At 39.3% G+C, this 23,004-nt stretch overlaps 3 protein-coding genes and 1 non-coding gene across 4 annotated transcripts; 3 read left to right on the forward strand and 1 right to left on the reverse strand.

The window, feature by feature from the left end:
- Positions 1–2,588: 2,588 nt before the first annotated feature.
- LOC135640928 (calmodulin-like) lies at positions 2,589–6,965 on the reverse strand. The gene is made up of 2 exons (XM_065155804.1): positions 6,648–6,965; positions 2,589–3,220 (listed from the first exon to the last, which is right to left on the reverse strand). Exons 1-2 carry the CDS (start codon positions 6,721–6,723, stop codon positions 2,847–2,849), a joined length of 450 nt encoding a protein of 149 aa, XP_065011876.1. The 5' UTR covers positions 6,724–6,965; the 3' UTR covers positions 2,589–2,846.
- A 2,744-nt stretch (positions 6,966–9,709) lies between these two features.
- On the forward strand, positions 9,710–9,782 carry TRNAA-CGC (transfer RNA alanine (anticodon CGC)). The gene has a single exon. It is a non-coding gene; the product is annotated as a tRNA-Ala (tRNA).
- A 274-nt stretch (positions 9,783–10,056) lies between these two features.
- On the forward strand, positions 10,057–15,098 carry LOC135640927 (calcium-dependent protein kinase 2-like). Its single transcript, XM_065155801.1, has 8 exons — positions 10,057–10,826; positions 12,075–12,218; positions 12,299–12,451; positions 13,086–13,201; positions 13,791–13,958; positions 14,075–14,202; positions 14,318–14,417; positions 14,518–15,098. Exons 1-8 carry the CDS (start codon positions 10,181–10,183, stop codon positions 14,608–14,610), a joined length of 1,548 nt encoding a protein of 515 aa, XP_065011873.1. The 5' UTR covers positions 10,057–10,180; the 3' UTR covers positions 14,611–15,098.
- Positions 15,099–18,215: 3,117 nt separating this feature from the next.
- On the forward strand, positions 18,216–22,740 carry LOC103987946 (F-box protein At2g32560). Its single transcript, XM_009406421.3, has 5 exons — positions 18,216–19,479; positions 19,843–19,922; positions 20,236–20,414; positions 20,590–20,664; positions 22,298–22,740. The coding sequence occupies exons 1-5, from the start codon at positions 18,802–18,804 to the stop codon at positions 22,483–22,485; spliced, it is 1,200 nt and encodes a 399-aa protein (XP_009404696.2). The 5' UTR covers positions 18,216–18,801; the 3' UTR covers positions 22,486–22,740.
- Positions 22,741–23,004: the final 264 nt, after the last annotated feature.

Here is a 23,004-nt window from a genome sequence, read left to right on the forward strand (position 1 = left end):
AAATAGGCGGTTGATCAACGACATCGATCCAACTACCAACCAGATCAGCAAGCTGAGTTGCTCTTGTTTGAGCATGTCAGAAACAACCAACTAGCTTTGCAGTTCGAACACACATCCTTCTCACCAACCTAATCAGCATCAGTGCCAAGCTGCAAGTGTCAGGGAGGGAATCTCATAAAATTCTGGTCCTGGAAGCATTGTTGCTGACTAAGTGGTGGTCGCTTTCCACTTTTCTGAACTTTCACTTGAGAAAAAGAAGGAAGGGAAGTTTGAATTGGTTGTGAGAAATAAGGCTGTCCAGAACTCAGACATACTCATGCCAAGCAGAAGCATCTCAGTGAATAATGCCAGAGCAGTTGGAAAGAGAAAGCTCAGGCTTGCATCTCACACTCTTCTTACTATGATGTCCCTTGGTATTGTCACCAACTTCCTATCAGTGTCTTCTTTGTGGAAATAAAAGCAAGTGCTCACATGCTTTCGGTGTCCTCTCATCTTGTAGGTTAAGAAAAGATTGCTGCTTCCAGAAGAGCCATAGTTAAAATAATGTGATACTTTGGAAAAGCATTAGCTGCACTGCTTTGTTCAAGGACAAGAGAATATAGTGGAAGAAGAAACAGACAATCTAGGCTGGTGTTTACCTTGTGGAAAAAGGAAAAATCTTGATCAACCACAGGCAAAAACCAAGGATGGTAAGAAGTTAGCAAGTTCTGGCTTACAAGAAATGCTTGAAGGATCCAGCTGCAATTTCATTTTTGTCAGAAAGAAACATGGTCATTGTCATATAAATTTTCTCACTACTGATATAGGCAACAAATAAATAAGTAAATAGTCAGTCGAGAAGAAAATTTTCTCAAAAGCAGGCTTCAAATTGCATTTGCAAATCTGTCCAAATCAATTTCCACAACATATCTAAAATGAGTTAGCATAGTTCGAATATGATCAACAGAATTCTAAGCAGTTTGAGACAGATGACTTGAGATCCAAGAAATCAAATGGGTAGGAAACAATCATTCCTCATGTATGAAAATATAGAAATCTACAAACAAAAATTTGAACTTTGATAAGCACTTCAGAAGAAAATGCCAGTTGAGTGATATAGATAGAGGGCAGTCCAAAGCATCTAAAAATGCAACAGGCAGCAGCTCATACATCCATCTCCAGAAACAGACATTGATTAATGAAGAGCAGAGCCACAGATAATTCGTATCTATCATCCTTGAAAATCTTGTTATAACTTTTCATCCTGAGTTGGGTAGAGGTAGTGAAGATAACTGAGACATCAAAAGCATGTAAGAAAAGATAATTCCCATACAGCAACATGATTGAAGGGCTCCAGAAACAAACTGTTTCCTATCTTTCCATTATCCAGGGGACTTCTGTTGAATTAAAAACACTATGAAGGGAAACAAACATTGATGCAAGTCGATCAATCCAAATACAGGAGTGAATGCTTCAATAACCAAGAACAATTCACCAGGCCCATTGAAATGCCTGGCCAAACATCTGCCCAAGTTACAGTGCTCCTATATCTTTTGAACTGGCAAAGATAAGATTGTATCTGCCAGTTTGTTTTCACCAAACATAAAGGAATTGTAGAGTTGTTGGAATTCTTGTATTGTTCAGTCGTATTTGGGTCTTTCAAACACAAGAGACTTCTCTTTGAGCAGCTTTGTATACATGTCTTCACCTTCTCATGGCTAAACATTCTTAGAGAAAGGAATAAGTATCATGATTCTGTCTGGAAGTCCATGAGAGGCCAAGTCTCACCACTTGGTTCTCATAAGGTATACTTTTTGTTGGTGGGCTGACAGCATTCCATCTCTCGTTCAGAGTTCCAAAGCCATGGACACAGATCATTGGGCTGATTTTTATGAGACTATAAGTGCCATGTTCATGTATGCAGATATGCATCATTATGCAAAATTTGGAATTAAAAATTATTTATTGAATTAATTGCATTGTGTAACTTTCTAAATCTGCCTCCGTAGTTATTCATACATTAGCAGTTAGTGGTGTGCTTCTAATTGACCATTTAAGCATTTTATTTTCCTTATAATCCCATTTAGCACTATTACATTTTTCCGGTTCTTCAACTTTTATCTGGTTAATTATTTGCTTATGTTTCTGCAGACTATTTATGAGAACTTTTGGTACCATTATAGTGAGGAGGAGAATCCAATTACTAGAAAAGGAAACAGAACCATATGAGCGAAATTGAACTGACCAAATGCAACCTAGCTATGCTCCTCAGTCCATGCTCAAAAAACACAGAAATGGTATGCCCATCTGGACCATAATTTCAGGTTAGAACTTCAGACCCTGCTTCAAATGATGGAATAGAAAGCAGTTAAACCAATTGATATGTGACAAGATGAGCAGACATATAGAATCCACCAACATAAATAATGAAGCATACATAATACCTGGTAAAAGCAAGCTGCAGTCTTTGTAGCATTACCTCCAGTAGCTGGCAGAATTAACAAGAAACTATGGAGGTTTAAGATAGTCCATCTAATTGCAAAGATTTTTAAGTGCTATGACTAAAACAACCATCACAAGGCAGCAGTTTGATAAATAAAGATGAAAAATTAAAGCAGAACATCTTCAATGCTTTTTAGGGTGAATCGTTTAGAATATGATGAGATGGAGACAATCAGTACATATTGGTCTTCATATAGATGCAAGTGAGACCTGAGAATTCTGGAATAAAGAGACAAATCAACAGAAACAAGATAAGACAGTCTAACAAGGCACAACCACCACAAGAGATACGAGAATATATAAGAGAAGGTTTTCCTACTAGTGTGCAATGATTTTTTCCCAACATTTATCTTATCTTGTGGGATTCACTTTGCCATCATGACTTTAACAAATTCGTCATAGTTGATCTGACCATCACCATCAACGTCAGCCTCCCGAATCATCTCATCAACCTCCTCATCAGTCAGCTTCTCACCAAGGTTAGTCATGACATGACGGAGTTCTGCAGCGGAGATGAAACCATTCTGATCCTTGTCAAATACTCGGAAGGCCTCTTTCAGCTCCTCCTCTGAGTCAGTATCCTTCATCTTGCGAGCCATTAAGTTGAGGAATTCCGGGAAGTCAATTGTACCATTGCCGTCTGCGTCAACCTCATTGATCATGTCCTGTAGCTCAGCTTCGGTAGGATTCTGGCCCAGAGAACGCATCACAGTTCCCAGCTCCTTAGTTGTAATGCAACCTATTTAAATTCCAGCAAAAAAAGATGCTATATTAAAGTATCCACATGAAGAGTGAACTTGATAATTCCAAAATTCTTTTGGGTTTCAATTTTAAGGGCAAGTTACTCAAAGATCTACCCTTGTTCCATCCAAACTAGCATACATCGTTCACGGGGAACTGGAAACTTGCATGTCAATAAAAAGGAATAGCATTATTATAATACTAAACTAGTAGTTTAACAATTTTTGAAAGCACAAGTGTAACTTTGAGGTAGATAATTGAAAGGCAAGGTCAAGCTTTAAGAGTGCAGATATTTTTCCTTTGGATGTGGAGTGATCAAGCCTAGCAAATGATGTTCTTCATGTTTCTTTTAATAATACAAACCAAGATTCATTCATCCATGAAAACTCTCAGGAAACAAAAAAGTTGTTTAGAATATTTCTCCCTAGTACATCACTAGTCGTACGTGACACTGGACTATACTCCCAAACAACAGCTACATGTGACATGCAATAGATGTTTAAAAACAACATCTGCTAGAGTGTTGAAAAGTCTACCGAGAGATGCTCTGGACAAAAATCCAATGGATTACACTGATTTGACAAAAAGCAACGATCCAATGAATCATAAGGATTAAACAAAAAAACATGGCTCATTGAGTCCATGAGCCACTCTCTCTACATATCTGCCTCACCATAGAAACCCACTTATTTCACCTAGAATTCATTTCTAATGATTCTTTCATCAAAACTAACACAGCTTAGTCAAACGAATACGCGGATATTGATGGTACGCCTCATAATTCTCCTGAAAATACAATTCAAATTATTGAGTACTATTGAATCCATATTTATATGAAAAACCTATGACAAAATCAATGAAAAGTTTCAGAAATTTTCAGGTCATGAAGAAACTACCAGAAGTAATTTTCTCTAACTTACAATAAAGATTAATCAAACCCATCAATGATAAGTTTCACAATTTCATGTCAAGAACAAAGTATCATAAGTAATATTCCTAATCAAGGATAAACTTTTACTTTCAGCTTGCTAAGCCACAAGTTAAATAAGTTGAATAACAGCCATCCTTCATTAGAAAAAGTAGATAAAAAGGAAGAGTTGCAATGATTCAACAAATATGAAGATAAATCTGATCACTGACAATGATGCCACCTGGAGTATGGCTCATGGTGAAAGCTGTGAGATTTCCATATATTCCTGTGCACAAGCACATATTTTCTAACAGGCAGTACACTACAAAATCTAGCATGTTCATCAGTGAGAATTTCTACAAGTGTTTATCTGGTAACAAAAAAGTAATTAATTGCATATCCCAACATAAGGAACGTACGCTACATGGACTACCTCAGTAATAAATATTACTTGGAATTTGAAAACAACCTTGATGATAATACCAAAATATTTGTGTGGCCTTTGGTTTTTGTTTCATATAACATAACCAGATGATCCTGATCAGATGGTTGCAAAAGACATGATTGCAATTTGTCTCTTCCATTATGTTTTTAAGAAAGAAAAGAAAACTAATTATGCTTCCTCATACAAAGCATCCCTAGAATATTGAATGACAAAATTTGAGACAGACATGCAGGAAGGACATGGCCAGTCACAAGTGGTAGCCTCCCAAACTTGGCTAACCAATTTGTTGGTTTATAACATCCTTCCAGAAGAGAAAACAGGAAAGGAAATCCAGTGTGTGTTGTGCAAGGCAAGTAGATATTTCATATCTTCCGGATAAGACTATCAGTTGCACCAAGTCCTACTTTACAACTATTAAAAATTAGTTTACCTGTTTACTAAATGGTTATGGGGGGGAAAAGGCAAAAAGAAGATCTACTAACATTTCTATCATGAATCACTTGTTAAAAGAGAAAAAACATGTTGAAAGTTACAAGCATCATAGAAAAAACAGAAATCACTACTTCCACCAAGAAACCAGTGTCTACTAGTCATTTTATCAGGATTTGTTGAGAAACTGATTGATCATCTGTTGGTCTGGCATGGAAGATAACTAGCATGATATGCGCACGTCATTGCGTGCTGGGTCATAATGCGCACATGCTAACCTGCATAGCGAGGCATGATACACATGTAATATACCAGACACCACTGACTCTATTATTTCTACTGCTACAAAAGCTCTTATCATTGACAACTCTGCATGATGATCTCTTCTGCCAACTTCTGCAAAACCCAGTAGAGTGGAACACTTATCTTTTGCCAATCTCTGAATAACCAATCTAATCTCTTAATCTAATAAGGTTAGGCTGCACTTGCACTTGTGAGGGTTCTAAATGAATTCCTATGTTGTATGAAGAGGGTTATAAGCTTTTAATTGCTGTAAGAACCGAAGGGATAAATAACTAAAATGTAATGTCGAATTGTGTTGTAAATGGGTGAATTAGTGAAATGCAAAGGTTAGGTGTGGTGCTGTAAGTATAAATAAATTCAACATATGCAACATGAGACACATGTATTCCTCTAAACAGTTTGCACATAAAAATAATGGTAAATTATTTGGTCCGGGCATGAAGTCTAATAACTATTGAACCCTTATCATATTCTGTGAATAGACCCTCTTTGACATATATCCAATAATCCAAAAGAGTGACAACGCATGCCTCCCACAATATGGCCAAGTATATGTTCCGGACAAAAAGTAATTTCACATCATTGACATGTGAAAAACGTAAAGTCAAGCGTATCAGTCACTCATCTGAACAAATGGCACCAAATGCCAACCATATGACGAGTGGACGAGTTTATCCGGACGGCCATGTCAATCGTCCACACTTCATATTTTCCCTATTATACTACTACGGTTTACGCCAAATTAAACAAAGATGCAAGAGGAGATCAAACAGCCACATGGATCCTATCGTTTATTAAAAAGTTAATAGTGCCCATTAGATATGTACTGTGACAGCGAATGCAAAGACAAATCCATCAACATAGTCCACCACACAACAAGAAGAGAGCGGTCACCCACGAAACCTGATCTTGATGAGATCGAAATCGATCAGGAATTAATGCATGAACACCTAGCGTAACTATAGCTGAAATATACCAAATTATACAAAATGTTCAATCAAAAGGAGAGGAAGGTCCTCTAAGGTTTAACTCGATTGCATCTTAAACAACCTAGCCATGTCTATCTACGACAGGAAAGATACCCATATAAGACATTCTGAAACACGGATCACAACACAAAAGATCAAAGCGAACCGATCGAGCAATCCAAAACACAACAAAAGCTTCAAGGATCCACATCTCAAGATACCAGAAAAAGAGAAAAGAAAATCATCAATCAAAAACGAAGATTTCGACAGACAAAACCCTGGATCGGCAAGCAAGATTCGATCCCAAGAACTCTCGAATCGATAAAGAAAATGATTGAAAGGAATCAAGGGATCGAAAAATGGGTCTGACCATCGCCATCTTTGTCGAACAAGCTGAAGGCCTCCTTGAACTCGGAGATCTGCTCGTCGGTGAGCTGCTCCGCCATGGCTCCTCCACCCAGCAACGATCGACCTCAACAGAGATCGAGATGGAGAGATCTCTTGGTGGGACGAAGAAGCGATCGATATCAAGATGGAGAGAGAAGAGGGAAAGGCCTCGAGCGCTTCTGCCCTCGAGTTCGGAGGAGGTTTCGGTTTGGGTCTACCTCGCTCTCCCCTTCCCCGGCGTCCAAGTAAAGGCCCCACCGTCTTGAACGGACTTTACGCTACCGTCATCTGACACGAAACGAACCCTATTCTCCTTTCCGCTAACGGTTCGTCAAAAACTCCGTTATCTACAACAGCACAAATAATAAAGTTATAAAGTGCATGAATAAAATAATTTCATGAATAAGATGAACATTATGTTTTATTATTATTATACAATCATGTGGGTGGAGTTGTGATAAGAGAGCGTTTGATACCCTTTCAACTTAAAAAAAGATCATGTACTTCTCAATTAATATAGGATTAAATAATTTTATGAGTGCTCCCTCCCATAACCCGATCGATTTGATTGATCGATCATGGGTGCGACTCGTAGACTCATGAGGAATTATCAGTTTTAGACGATTGGCTGTACGATTTTGCCCTTTTAGAGCATGTAAACTCTGAAAAGAGCCTCTAAGGAGGTTTCAGTTTTGATCTATCTCGCTCTCCCCTTTCCTGGCATCCAAGTAAAGGCCCCACCATCTTGAACGGATTTTACACTATCATCATCGAAACGAACCCTATTCTCATTTTCACTAACGGTTCGTCAAAAACTCCATTATATACAACAGCACAAATAATAAAGATATTAAGTGCATGAATAAAATAATTTCATGAATAAGATGAACATCATGTTTTATTATTATTACATAGTCTTATTGGTGGAGTTGTGATAAGGGACGATTTGATGCTCTTTCGGAGCATATGAGTTCTAAAACGGAGACTTCATACTCTTCAATCAACATAGGACTAAATGGTCTTATTAGTACTCTCTCCCATAGCTCGGCTGAGGTGTAAGCCGAGGGCCCTCCTTTTAACGTCAATCTGATAAGGGACCATTTAGTTGGTCGGTCATTGGTGCGGCTCATATGCACACGAGGAATTATCCACTTTGGGCGATGGGTGTATCTATACGGTTTTACCCTTTCCGAGCATATGAGCTCTAAAAAGAGCTACTAAGAGTAAAGGAGACATGACAGACTTATGAGCCCTTTCGGAACATTTGAGCTCTAAAAAGAGCCACTAAGAGTAAAGGAGACCTGACGGACTTATGAACCCTTTCGGAGCATTTGAGCTCTAAAAAGAGTCACATTATGTTTTATTATTATTACATAATCTTGTGGGTGGAGTTATGATAAGGGACCATTTGGTGCCCTTTCAGAGTATGTGAGCTCTAAAAAGGAGACCCCATACTCCTCAATTAATATAGGACTAAATAGTCTTATCAAATGGTTGACCGGTCATTGGTGCGGCCCGTAGGCTCGCACTTTGGGCAATGGGCGCACCTATACGGTTTTACCCTTTCCGAGCATGTGAGTTCTAAAAGAGCCACTAAGGGTAAAGAAGATATGACGGACTAGCCCTTTCGGAACATGTGAGCTCTAAAAAGAGCCATGTGAGCTCTAAAAAGAGCCTCATCATGTTTTATTATTATTACATAATCTTGTGGGTGAAGTTGTGATAAGGGACCATTTGGTGCCCTTTTGGAATATGTGTTTTCAAATGGTTAGCCGGTCATCGGTGCGGCCCATAGGCTCGCGCTTTGGGCGATGGGCGTACCTATACGGTTTTACCCTTTCCAAGCATGTGAGCTCTAAAAAGAGTCACTAAGGGTAAAGAAGACCTGACAGACATATGAGTCTTTTCAGAGCATGTGAGCTCTAAAAAGAGCCACATCATGTTTTATTATTATTACATAATCTTGTAGGTGGAGTTCTGATAAGGGACCATTTGGTGCCCTTTCGAAGCATGTGTTATCAAATGGTTGGTCAGTCATTGGTGCGGCCCATAGGCTCACGCTTTGGGCGATGGGCGTATTTATACTGTTTTACCCTTTCCGAACATGTGAGCTCTAAAAAGAGCCATGTGAGCTCTAAAAAGAGCCACATCATGTTTTATTATTATTACATAATCTTGTGGGTGGAGTTGTGATAAGGGACCATTTGGTGTCCTTTCGGAGCATGTGAGCTCTAAAAAGGATACCTCATACTCCTCAATCAATGTAAGACTAAATGGTCTTATCAAATGGTTGGTTGGTCATTGTTGCGGCCCATAGGCTCGTGAGGAATTATCCACTTTGGCCGATGGGTGTACCTATATGGTTTTACCCTTTTTGTGAACTCTAAAAAGAGCCACTAAGGGTAAAGGAGACCTGACAGACTTTTGAGCCATTGATTCTCATACTCAACCAATGTAGGACTAAATGACCTTATGAAATTGAAACTATTAGTTTTGTAGTAATCTCATATCATTTATATATTTATATTGGCTTAATCATTTTAGATTGACTATATGTATTCCTTGTGATAGAATTGTAAAAAGTAATATATTTAGTTAAATTTTAAAATATATGTATCTATTTATAATATTTAGATATAACTTGTCTTCATCTTAATATTTGTATCTCAACTATATAAATCTTTTACATATTTATTATTCATAAAATATCCTTATCTAATAATTTTATTTTTTAACTTTTTTTATTAATCTAAAATGTAGTCCATCATCACATTGTCTTTCTCAATTTTAATCGTTTAATTTATATAAATAATGTATTTATCAATCTCTTCATTTTAATTACTAACTGATATAAAATAACTAAATCTGGTTAACTAATATTTACTTAAAATAGAATCAATAACACTTCACGTTGGGGGTGTAGCTCATATGGTAGAGCGCTCGCTTCGCATGCGAGAGGCACTTAACTTTTTACGTTCCCTTAAACTGCCTTTAAACTTCTTTTAAACTATATATATATATATTTTTTCGATCAATTGTCATCACGGGGGTGTAGCTCATATGGTAGAGCGCTCGCTTCGCATGCGAGAGGCACGGGGTTCGATTCCCCGCACCTCCATTATTTTCTACTTGTTTATTTTTTGGTTGAAGAGTTTCCCTACTTAATTAATGTCTCTATGCAATATTTTTGGAACCAACCCGAATGATTAGTGCTGTAAAGCCCAGTTTATACGAAGTTATTAGTGCTATAAAGTCAACAGTTAGTCAAACCCCAACAATCTTAACCTTTAACAGCAAGCAATTAATTAAATCCTTTCGAATCGAACAAAAGGAATCCCTATAAATAGACACAACAGAACAATCAATTCCCGCCAATCTCTCCTCACCTTCCCTTGTCATCCATCCCTTTACCCCCTCCTCATAATCTTCACGCACGCAAACCGCCTTCTTTCCGCCCCTCCCGCTCCGTCCCCGTGCCCTCGTCTCCCCTCCCTTCCGACCCACCTCCATCCCGCCATGGGCAATTGCTTCAACAAGGAAGAAACTCCCAGCACTTCCAACGATCCCAGCCCTTCCACCACCGATGGCGCCTCCAACCCTGCCTCCGTCGTCCCTGTCTCCCCCTCCCCTCCGCCCGCCAAGACCGGCCCCATCGGCCCGGTGCTCGGTCGCCCCATGGAAGACATCCGGACCATGTACACCATCGGGAAGGAGCTCGGGCGGGGCCAGTTCGGCGTGACGCACCGCTGCACCCACAAGGCCACCGGTGAGGAGCTTGCCTGCAAGACCATCGCCAAGCGGAAGCTCCGGACCAAGGAGGACATCGAGGACGTGAGGAGGGAGGTGCAGATCATGTACCACCTGTCGGGACAGCCCAACATCGTCGATCTGAAGGGGGCTTACGAGGACAAGCACTCGGTGCACCTCGTCATGGAGCTGTGCGCCGGAGGGGAGCTATTTGATCGGATCATCACGAGGGGACACTACACGGAGCGGGCGGCCGCGGCGCTGCTGCGGACGATCGTGCAGGTAGTCCACACGTGCCATTCCCTGGGGGTGATTCATAGAGACCTCAAGCCAGAGAACTTTCTGTTGTTGAACGAGGACGAGGATGCGCCGCTCAAGGCTACGGACTTTGGACTCTCCGTCTTCTTCAAAGAAGGTCCGGTGGTGTTTCTCATGCATATCTCTTTTCCTCTCTTTTCTCTCATTTTATCCTATTTTTTCTCTAGACATCCGCTGCAACGCCATCAAAGATCACAATATCCATGGTTAATCATAGAGGAAACTAAATATCAAGTAATGAACCGAAAAAAAACAGGGCCAGGGATGCCTTGCTTTTTCTCAAAACATCCATTCAACTCATTTAAATTTAGAAGAAAAAAAAATTGTTTATAATTTTCTTATGCTGTATACCTAATGCTCTTGCCTTCCAATTGTTTGCAACAATTCTTCTGAGACCGTCACAATTAAATCTAGCTTTTTAAAGATTCTCCACAAGCGACCTGACAGTCGATCATAAATCAGTCTAGCTTGAACTCCGAAAACTTACCATTCTAATACTTGGGCCTACAAGCAAATGTGTATTGACTTCTATGATAGAAACTACTTGCTTCCCTTGCTTTGAGTTTGATCCATTTCACATACTTCAATCGCTGTTAAGAGAAAACTTAACAATTGCAATCCCAAATTTCCTGATTTCCTAAAAGAAAGTGTCCAAGCCTGAACAACTGCATGAACAGTGAGTTGCATTCTGGCAAGATTGCATACAATCATTGGCATTCTCGTCTGCAATATCTATAATTCATTGCAGTAACGACTTATTATGCATCGGTTGATCTGGCTCTTCTAGGCAGTCACATTTACTGGTATGCTGTAGGAATTCAGATGGGCAAAAGTCGTGCATGCATGTAGCATCAGTTCCTTCCTCAAGTAAAGATGAGTGACTTATCCTGATATTGGAATCTTTTCAATAAATTCTGCAATGCTGTTTTCTGTAAACTCCAATTTATCATACCATGTGTTGCTTTGTTAGAAAAAGATTAATCACCATATGCTGCTTATGCTGTTGACCTGAATAACTAAGCAAAATAAGCCCCCAATTTTTTTTAAATTTTAGTGATGACCTTTTGAAGGCACTAATATCTATGCTAGGTAATAACTTTAGGTCAACAAAGTCCTACAAAGTTGAGGCATTCATATTATAAGCAGAAAAGATGTATGCTGGGTGTTGCTTATAATGGTTCTCAAGTATCTTTAGAATTATACTCTGCAAGACGCTTGTCTGATCTCTGTAACAGTATTTCTTCATCTGAAGGCTACAACTTCAGTATTTTGCTTATGTTGTTATTTAAGCTTGTCCTAATTGCGGAATCATATGTTTGCATCTGAAAGTCTCTCTCACGAACAGGTGAAGTGTTCAAAGATATTGTTGGCAGCGCATATTACATTGCACCTGAAGTCCTCAAAAAGAAATATGGACCAGAAGCAGACATTTGGAGCACTGGGGTTATGCTGTATATTCTTCTATGTGGCGGGCCCCCCTTTTGGGCTGGTAATGCTGTATATTACTTTGTTCATATTATGAAACGTTATGAAAAAGGATAATATCTCTCACAGTTTTCATTCTTACAGAATCAGAACATGGGATCTTTGAAGCTATTCTACGAGGACAGATTGATTTCACAAGTGATCCATGGCCCAATATCTCACCTGGTGCCAAGGATCTAGTGAGAAAGATGCTAAATTTGGATCCCACAGAGAGGCTAACAGCATTTCAAGTTCTTAGTAATATAACTTCTTTTTTTATATCGAAACATTGCTTTTCTAAATTATTGGTTTTACATGAAACTTAGGGCATGATCATTGAAATTTGAAAATACAAATTATTTTTTCTTCCCACTTGTTATTGACATATGTCAGTTGTGGCATGTGAAGTGTGTCACTTTGCAACCATAATTATAGAACAATATTATGTTGTTTCCAACAACACTGAAGTTTTGACTTAAAAGGTTATTTCACTTAAATCTTTATGCATTCTGTGTTAGGTTTGCATGTTATAAAAGTACCCAAGCATACTCTGCTTATTTTTTGGTTTTTACCTCTTTTATTCTTGAGGGTAAACCTTTTACCTCGTCAAAGTTATTTATTATGTAACTTGTGATTTACAATGCCTTATTAGCATCTTCCCTGTGCAAATAGTGAACATCTTAGTTGCCTGAAAAATCTGACTTTTGAAACATATTCATTTTCAGTTGGACATTTTCCTCCTTGATTCTATATCCTAATTAGATGAGACTCTCCCAATGTGACAGTAATGATGGGCTAGAAGGGGCACAACATGTTCCTTTTTAATGTATTATAATAGTTCATATTTGTTTGCAGGTATGAATCTTTTGACTATGTGAATGTTGCATTGCAGACCATCCTTGGATCAAAGAAGATGGAGAAGCACCTGATACACCACTTGACAGTGCTGTTTTCAACAGGCTTAAGCATTTTAGAGCAATGAACCAGTTCAAGAAAGCTGCTCTGAAGGTAGTTCCTTGCTTTGCATGCACATAATACTGACTAGATGATTACTATTTCAGGGAGCAAGTTTATAGCCACAGAAAGTACCAGGATGGCTATTTTTCTTCCCACTTCATCAAGATATAGCTGTAGAATATGTTTCATGTTGCTAAAACATAACCGTGACTGGAAACACCACTTCCATCACTAAAAGTAGCCTTTGGTGATAGAAGAAATTTCATTGCTACGACCCTTTGATGATGGAAATTTTTTAATGCTGAAGACTAATTTTGTTGTTGCACCATATCAAACTGAATAAATCATGGTACAATGAGTGACCTAATAGCCATGACAATTTAAACTTGGATCTGATGGTGAATTCAAATTCTTTTATCATGATATCCTAAAGGGTATCTCTTTGTTTTGAACCTTAGTTCAAATGTCGCAACAAATTTTGCTTTCTGATGTGCCAAGGCATAACAGGCTTAGTAAACTTAAACAGTCTCCTAGAAGTATGAAGAGTATAGGACATTTAGAAGGCAAATTGCTAGGTATTCATAATCAAGTATTTGTACCCTTTTCATGTACTCCTACTCGTTTCCTTTGTGATGTATAGATAATAGCAGGGTGCTTATCAGAGGAAGAGATCAAAGGGTTAAAAGAGATGTTCAAGAACATGGACTCGGACAATAGTGGAACCATCACTGTCGAAGAGTTGAAAGAAGGTCTTACGAAGCAAGGAACAAAATTATCTGAAGACGAAGTCAAACAGTTACTGGAAGCAGTAAGCGGCAAATATATTTGTTATCTTATTGGCCAAAAGTGCATCCACAAGGAAGGAATCTAATGTTTTCTCTCTTCTCTTTTACTTTTGTGAATAATGATGTTGCATTGACATAGGCTGATGCAGATGGCAATGGAACTATTGACTATGATGAATTTATTACAGCCACAGTGCACATGAACAGGATGGATAGAGAGGAGCACCTCTACAAGGCATTCCAGTACTTCGATAAAGATAATAGCGGGTAATTCTAACAAGCCTGGAGGCAAACACAAGTTGTTGATAACAAAATAATCTTTTAGATGACATAGCAGTTTGTATTGAACTTTTGTAATTGCTTTCTTCTGCTTTCACTTCAGTTACATCACAAGGGAGGAACTTGAACAAGCTCTCAAAGAGAAGGGAATGTATGACGGGCAGGAAATTAAGGATATCATCGCTGAAGCTGATGCCGACAATGTAAGTATTACTGCAGACCTGACATGGCAACAACCAAGTGGCTTTTGCGATAGCTGTTTCACGGTGGAAGAGACTGATACATTTCACTTGTTATACACAGGATGGAAGAATCAACTACGATGAGTTCGTGGCGATGATGCGAAAGGGGAACCCTGAACCCAACCCAAAGAAGAGAAGGGATGTATTCATTTGACACAAAAGGGAAGGGGGATGAATGCTGATGAGAGAACATGGTACTGATATACTCCATGTCTTGGCATTGTGGGTAAAGTGTTTGAAAGCACATCCAGAAGGGAAGCAGGCAATCATGAAATGGAACATCCAAAATCTACCTAACGGAAGAAGCTATTCATGGAATCCATGTAGAAATATTGATTGAGATGGCGAAACCAAGGAAGTAACCAACCATAATTGCAGATATAGCCCAAAAGTGCTGGTTTTTTTCCACCTCACTTTTGTCAGGCAAAGTCATGTTATATAATGGAACTCACAGAGGAAAAAAAAAGAATGTTTCAGCAATATCATTTATCTGAACTGTAAATGGATCTTATAATGGGAAGCTCAGCTTCAATTTATATCAATCATAACTTTAAATTTGTATGGTTTGTCTACGACAATAGCTTGTCACACCTTTTGAAAAGGTTGGAGATATGAATTGCATGTTGATCTTTCTATTTTCAACCTTCTGTAAAAGTCAAAATCGTGATGTGCTTCTTGGAGCAAGCAAAATCTTTAGGCAGATACAATTGAAGATGTTAGCTATTTTAGATTACTTTAGGATCTTAGGATGATATCTCGTCAACAACGTTTATCCTTTGCCAAAAAATCTCCAAGCAGTGGGAAACAGAAGTGAAACGTAATTAGAGTCTCGTTGACAAGTGATTAGAACACACTACTTCGGCAACGTTGACTTCGACCTCTGGTTCACCGTTGACTCTAGCTGGATTTTGGTTCTCACACTGTGCGTTGTACCGACGTGCATAAGACGAGAGCGCAAAACGGAAACGGTGGGTGGGTGGGTGAAGCATTACATCGAACAACTGAAGGCTCCGATCCTCCGCTTCTCCATCTATGCGTTCTTCTCGCCCACCACCTCGTTTCCTTCCTCCTCGTTCCCTTGCGATCTCTCTCGCCCTCGCCTCCTGTCCAGGTCCTCCTTGTTTCCTGTGTTTAACTTGGTAAATTAGTAGGAAACTCATTCATTGCACTCACAATCGAACGTCTTATTCCTTGAGACCCAAAATTGTCACTTTCTTCCAGATTGATATGAGGAAGGAACTCATACGGATGTCTGAGGATGATTCAGATATTTCTTACTACCTGCATGACTGCATCGTTTAATTTGCTGCACCTGTGTTCCATTTCTTTGGGTGGTTTTGTTGGTGTTCTTTCATTGAAAGGAGCAAATGGATACTGTTAGGTAATTTATTGGTAGATTACTTGATGTCGATGCTTGGTGTCGTCTTACACAAATAGGCAACTCATTGAACACGCTCTCCAGTGTTCTAACATCAGTGACTATATTATCATGTAATTTTCTATGATATCTATATGTAATTAAGACCACAATTGAAGGTAATGACAAACTCCAAGTGTATTAACATCTATTGCAAACCATGTATCATTGTGTCCATCAAAGTTGATCCATCTTTTTGTTGTGTTTGACTTTATGCTTTGAGTTAAAAATGTCAAAGTTTGAAAGCTTATGCCATTGGAAACTTTTCTTTGAGCAGTTCTTGGTTACAAGGAGGACAGAGTGGTTAATGAGTTCCATTGCCACTGATAAGGCAAGTCCCTACTTTTCCCTGGAGCTTGAATGAGATAGGCTTTTGCATTTTTGATGCACAGGCAAATGAATCAGATTCCACTAATTGCAGGCTGATGCAATGTGCTGGTCTTCATCTCCAGAAGGAAAAGTTCTTAGGTGACACCTTAAACAAATGACAAGTGCCAGGAATCCCAAAGCTAGCTAGTTGATTCTCTATCATACCCTTCAAAATCTTTGGAAGGCCCACAAATATCTCCCATGACTAGGGCATGTTCTCCTTGCCTCTGTCACAACCTTTCCTCTCAAAAGGTGGATGCTACAGTGTGCATTTGCAGATGCAATTATGCCATTTAGCAAGCACCAAGCCTCCCTCCATCCATTGGCATGTTGGCTTTCCACCATCTTCCTGTAACTCTATCCAAACCACAGCAGACTGGTACTTTCTTACACCACCAACCTTGTAACCTGCACAAGCTTTTGTCAAACATTGGTCAGAATCTCATATCTTGCTGCAGCTTAGCAACTTTATAAGTTTGCACAACATTAGGCCCTGACCCACTTTGGTTCCCCTTAGCAGAGGCTAGTTCCTTGGCAATCCAATCTCCTGAAATATAATGGTTTTGGCAATCCCTTTAGAATAGCTTGTGTCAATTAATAAATTACTTGATTCTTAAAGATGGCCACTCTCTTTATGAAGTCATCCATTTACCATTGTGGACTCCATGCTGGACTGTTACCACCATAGGAGACCAAGCAGAATGATGATGGGGAATTTGTGTATCTCCTGAACCTTGCTTTTTCTATTAGTCTACCATCTTTAGTGCACCTAAGATTTTGAGGATAAAGACAATCCAGCTCAAGATCCCAATACCCTGACCAAGTACACTTGTTGAGAAAACAATTAACTGGGAAGAAAGGTGACAAAGAAATCTTGAAATTGTTCATGAATTGACTGCTACTTCCCCCATGTTAAAGCTTTGGTCAAATTTGAGGACTACTTGAGCAAGTCACTTGCTCATTGATTACCTGCATGTTAAACACATGGCTTCCTCCAGAGACATTCCTTTTGCTAAGCCTACTTTTTTAACTTTGTGACTAATGTAGTGACTGGATCTGCATTTTCCTATGAATGTTCATACATTGAGATTATCATGTCAGTATTAGTTATTTCAGTATCATCTGTTTCAATTTAAAAATTCTTCAGTTGAACATTATTAGCATCAAAACAATAGGAAAAGCTTGTCAGTTCTTTGCTTGGTGCATCATTAGTCACATACAAGAATGATGAGAGTGATGCAATGGACTCCTTGATATGGTATGAGCTCACTGAAATGCATGTGCAAAGTACTGCTGGTCACTACAGCAATATATCTTTTGACAAGCTGTATTATTCTGTAGTAGATGGTCACTTTCAGTGTATAAAGTAATTCATCTAAAGGTCATATCCATCCATGCTTTGTCCAGTGCTTAAATGGCAACTACATGATCACAAACCATGTAATCTTTTATCTTGATCAATTTATAAAACTTCAGGCTAGCTCAAACCAGAGTAGATCAAGGATTTATGAAGCAGAAAGAGAGAGGTCATGGCTAAACTATGGCATGCATCCATTATCAGTCCTAAATCATCCATCCAACTTTACTTCATTGCTGTAGATGTCATCTGACTCAATCAAAGATGTCTGATAAATGTAAGATGGAGACAGCAGGAAGAACCTTGCAGGCTTCCAATGCCCAATCAGCACAAGAAACTTTTACTCAACCCACCAGCAACAAGAAGACATGGTCCTTCCTCTTCCACAGCAGTGATGTGCCCAGTTGTGACTTGAGCTATTATCTCTACCAACCACATAAGCCATTGGTGGCTGAAAGAGAGAGAGAGAGAGAGGTGCGCATGTGTTTTTTGATAATGATTGGCTACCTTATTTTCTAATGCAGCCTGACACAACCAAAGAAAAGTAAAAGGTTAAACTCGCTCTCAGCCATTTATAGCTGATGTCCCATGTATGATTAGATAATAGTCAATTAATCCTTCTTTCAGTCTGTCTCTCCTCACCGTTTCTTTAATCTGTGATTCCCCAGGGAAGGGAAGGGAAGAAAGAGAGGGAGGGAGAGAGATTTGGCGCTGGTGGAGCTGAGGATTTGGTAGGTTGGGAGGAAGATACTGATGAACTGAGAGGAGGGGCCACCCTCACCACCTTTTTCTATGTTCAGCTCCATCTTCTTCTCTTCCAATCCTCTCTTCCTGACCCCCATCACCCAGCTTATTCTTCAAGCTCTGTCCTTCTCACACCTCTGTAATCGTGGTGTTGGCTGCACCCGATCTCCTCTCTTCCATTACCTCTCATCTCCTCGTCCCTTTTCTTGTTTGTTTCATAATTCTTGCGCTCCCAAACCTGTGTTTTCGGCTTCTTTGATCCGAAAGTTGCTGCGATGGAGTTCTAGTGGGCTTCGTCGCGTCAGCACCGAGCCATTCCTCGTTCCGATACGCCTCAAATCTTTGTCAAGCCGCTGCCTTTCGAGCAATTGGGAGTTGTTTGTCTTTCTTTCTTTGATCTTCATGTGGAGAACCCAATCGAGCACCCATCGGGAAGATCTCGCGGCTTCACCTCTCTGATGCTCTTCTTCTTCATCATGCCATCTTTCCCCTTCTTTCTCCTCCTCTCCAAGTCTCTTCCGCTGCAGCCCCTGCCTCCATGGGCCGGTGAGGTGAGACCGCTCTCTGTCTTGTTCTGGCAGGAGTTATTGTCCTCTCTGCTGCATTTGTTCGACAAGTGTAAGCCGATTAGTGCTCGAAAGTCTGGTGCTTTATCGTCGGTCACGACGCCTCCAAGGAAGATATGTGGCCAAAGGGTGGAGAATGCGGAGGAGATGTCGGTCTTGGATTTGCCAGAACTGGCCCTGGAATGCATTCTGGGGAAGTTGTCACCGGCCGGGCTGTCTAACATGGCAGCTGTTTGTAGCTCTTTGAGAGAGAGGTGCAGAAGCGATCACCTCTGGGAGAAGCACATGAAGGAGAAATGGGAGAGAGTGATTGGCGATGCGGCACGCAGAGATTGGAAGCTCTATTTGGCTTCGAGAGAGGACTCTTCGGCAGGCATCGCCGGCAGCGACAGCAGCAAGAATTGGGTGGTCAGTGTGCTCTCTCGTGTGTGGCATATTTCCTGGCTGAAATCTAGGATTGATGGTGGTAGCAAGACCAAGAATCCTCTGCCTGATGACTCCATTATGTCCTGGTACCAGTCACTGGAGAGTGGCAAGTTCTGGTTCCCAGCTCAGGTTTACAACAGGGAGGTAATCATCTGTACAAATTCACCAGTACCAATAAGTTTGATGTGCAATTTCCATCCCTTTGCGCATGCATATGCTTTATGTCTTACAAGCATTAGGTTCTGATTCCTTGTGCCTGTACATTAAATTAGGCAAGATTATGATATAGATGGTGGATTCATAGTGTCAAGTTGCTAGTGATCATTATTTGTTTAATTAATATGTGAGATACATGATCATGTTTCATGTCATAAACTCCCATCTTCATGTGTTCTGTCTGAATATTTTGCAGCTTAATATTTACAACTTTTGCTGTCCTAGAAAAACTGTTTATAGCTCTTCTCCTTTTAGCTTAAATTACTAAGAGTTTGTAATGCTTCTCTGCAGCATGGGCATGTGGGGTTTATGTTATCGTGCTACGATGCTGCAGTTAGATATGATTGCCAGACGGACACTTTTCATGCAAGGTATCCATAGATTGGCCTCATTGAATGCAAAGTTTCTGCTCTTTGTGTAAAATGTTTTTGTTAAGATGCTAGCGCATCATACAAATTAAAGCTTGGTAAGTACTAAAACTGAAAATATGAGCATGAAATCACTAAAGTTTCTTACAACTTAAAGCTTTGGTAAGTATTGAAACTGAAAATATGAGCATGAAATCACTGAAGTTTACATTCATGAATTTTCGAAAGGTAAATTATGCAGTCTTGTAGTATGTATGTGTATAACTGGATTTAATACCTGTACATAGCTTTTGATATCTATCATCATCACTTGTAGGTACCCACCACATGGACGGCGAACTACAGTCGTGGAGGAGGGAGTGCAGTGGGATAGGCTAAGGGTCCCCCCTGTTGAGACTCCTGCTCATGATCTTCATATCTCAGACTGCCTCGATGATTTACGTCCTGGCGATCATATTGAGATTCAATGGAGGAGGAGCAAGGAGTTTCCATATGGTGGGTGCTTTAGCATTGATCTACCTTCCTGGTTGTGATGAAATCAATGTAGCACATTAAGTTTTTCATTTTGTCTTTACTTCAATACAAAGACTCAATTTCTTATTTGTAAGAAGTGTCATACAGTTCAGATATTTAGGAGAATAAGTTAACAATGTCTCATTATGTTTTGCAGGCTGGTGGTATGGAGTAGTTGGTCACTTGGAGCCTTGTGATGGAAATGAGCATTTCTGCTGGTGTCATCTTAGCGGTAAGTAAATTTATGCTGTTGTATATCCCAGGGTTGATCTTTTGCTTCCTAGATGTTAGTGATAAAAGGTCTGGCTAGAAGTTCATAATTTGCGCAACCTTTAAATCTTATGGAATTTTACTGAACACCGTCCTTAGATCAGAAATTTCTTAAACGGAGTTATTATAAATAGTAGATTAAACTTTATTGTGGAAGACTAAAGAGTCTTAGGGTGCTTCTCCCTTGTTTTCTTTCAGTATATCAAATCAGGATGGTCTATGAGCTGTTCTTTGAAGTTGCTCAAGTTGTTGTGGGAGTTCTCTTTTATATGACTCTATCAATCTTTTTTTCTTATCTATTCGCTCTTTGACTATTGCTTTTTGGATACCATTTAGATTTTATTTACATTTGGTGCTGCCTTTTCTTTCAGAAAATGATGGCATGCAAGCAATTATCATTTTCGCACATTCATTTGCTGTCAAAATTCAGTAATGTAGTGTTGCTTATCCTTAATCAAGTATTAGTATTTATCTTTGATGCATCTCGAATAATTATGACTTCTGTCTTCAACCTTTGTTAACTTACATACACAAGAATAGCATGCAAGTCTTTTCATCTTCCAGTTCAATCAGGCATCATGCATCCTTTACTTTTTTATGATAGCATATCTGACAATTACGTCAATTGGTTTTGGCCTTATGAAATCATGCTTAAGCATTATTGTAAAATAAATGAATTAAAAAGAGAAACAAAGTCTGCCTGCATTATCATACATTTCTCCTCGGTTAAGTTCATTTCAGCTGGTAATTATAGGATGATTGGCACTTGTTCTAAATCATTCGTGCACAAAGCATTTCATTTTAGGAGCTTCCTCCCAAACACCTTATCAGGATCGACTCTAAAAAGGGCAGCCCAATGCAGGGCCAAATCTGCCTTACGTTTGCAGCAGAGTAATTGTTTCCATTGCAGTTATTTCTTTGATGTATGCAGGTCTGAGATTTTTAATCGTACATTCATATTCAAATTCTTGCTGCATTCTCCTCCAGCCATCCAAAAAACAGAAGTATCTTTGCAAGTGATGACTCCTCTGCCATTACTTCCTGATTTTTCTTGGTCTTAATCTACTGTTGACGGATAAGATTGTCTTTTTTTGGTTTTGGTGAATAATGGCATTCGTGAATTCCCTAAACTTAATTTTCTGTATTATTCATCAAAAAATTCACAATGATAGAAGTACTTAGGTTTGGTGCGAACTCTGATTAGCACAAGCTCTCTATCGACAGCCACACTTTACTTTTTTGACATTCTAGGAGTTCATTTGAAATAAAAACAAAATTTGGTGACTGAGGTGAGGCAGGAATAAGAAAACTGGCTTGTAGTATGTTGATAGGTTGACTTCAGTACCGTCCACCTCATGTAACTTCGGAGTGCATGAACTTCAAATTTGCCAAACTATTAGCCTTCATAATGTTATTAAAAGCTAAACTATTAGCCTATGTAATGTTATTAGCCTTGGTAGAATATGTGTATGTGCCTTAAGCACTGCACTAAGCTTATTTTATCTCTATCAGTGCGTTGTAGGTTCTCTGATGGTTGTGATTATGATTCATCTTGTAGTAGCTAAAGTTCAATCATTTGTTATGTGATTTACCAGACACTGTTGTCTTAGAATTCAACCAGTACACACCTGGTTCGAGGTGGAGACGAGCATCAATCAACCCGAAGGATCACAGAGAAGGGGGTAATGAAACAGATGGATTTTTTGGAGGAATGAGAAAACTCAAAAGCAAGGATGAAATATCCAAGTGGAGACAGCTTTGGCCGGCAGATGCTTTGGAGTAGACTTCATCAAAGTCCTGGTTCAAGCATCATCTGTGCATACTCCATCATCATGCCCAAAACACGACGGAGGACCTAAAAATTATTGCTGCACTATCCATAAGTTGTAGAGATGATTAGTAGCAAACATAGCTGAAAAGCTATGAGATCGAGCCTGATGGCAATCTGCAGCTAGTTCTTGCAGATTATGGATCGTTGTTGGACACAAGGAATTCAATGTAAATTACATATTTTAGCTTCTCATTTTTTCCATTCCAACTCGAGCATTTTACGATCTTGATTGATAGTTTTAAGTTGCTGGTGAAACCCCAAGTCCTTTGAACTACTCTCTGCCAAGTTTTTGTGATCTGTTTCTGGGGTTTCAGGTTTCATGCACCAAGACATTGCAGGTTCTTTGTTCCATCAGCAACTCCACCTATTCACTCCATGAACTGCAAATGGATTGGCATTAAAGCTTTTATCATTCTTTATCTTAGATTTAGTCAGACATTGTTATTAAGGTAGAACAACAAATTTTACCAA

Source organism: Musa acuminata, chromosome BXJ3-6 (assembly GCF_036884655.1).
Source record: "Musa acuminata AAA Group cultivar baxijiao chromosome BXJ3-6, Cavendish_Baxijiao_AAA, whole genome shotgun sequence".
NCBI classification, from domain to species: Eukaryota; Viridiplantae; Streptophyta; class Magnoliopsida; order Zingiberales; family Musaceae; genus Musa; species Musa acuminata.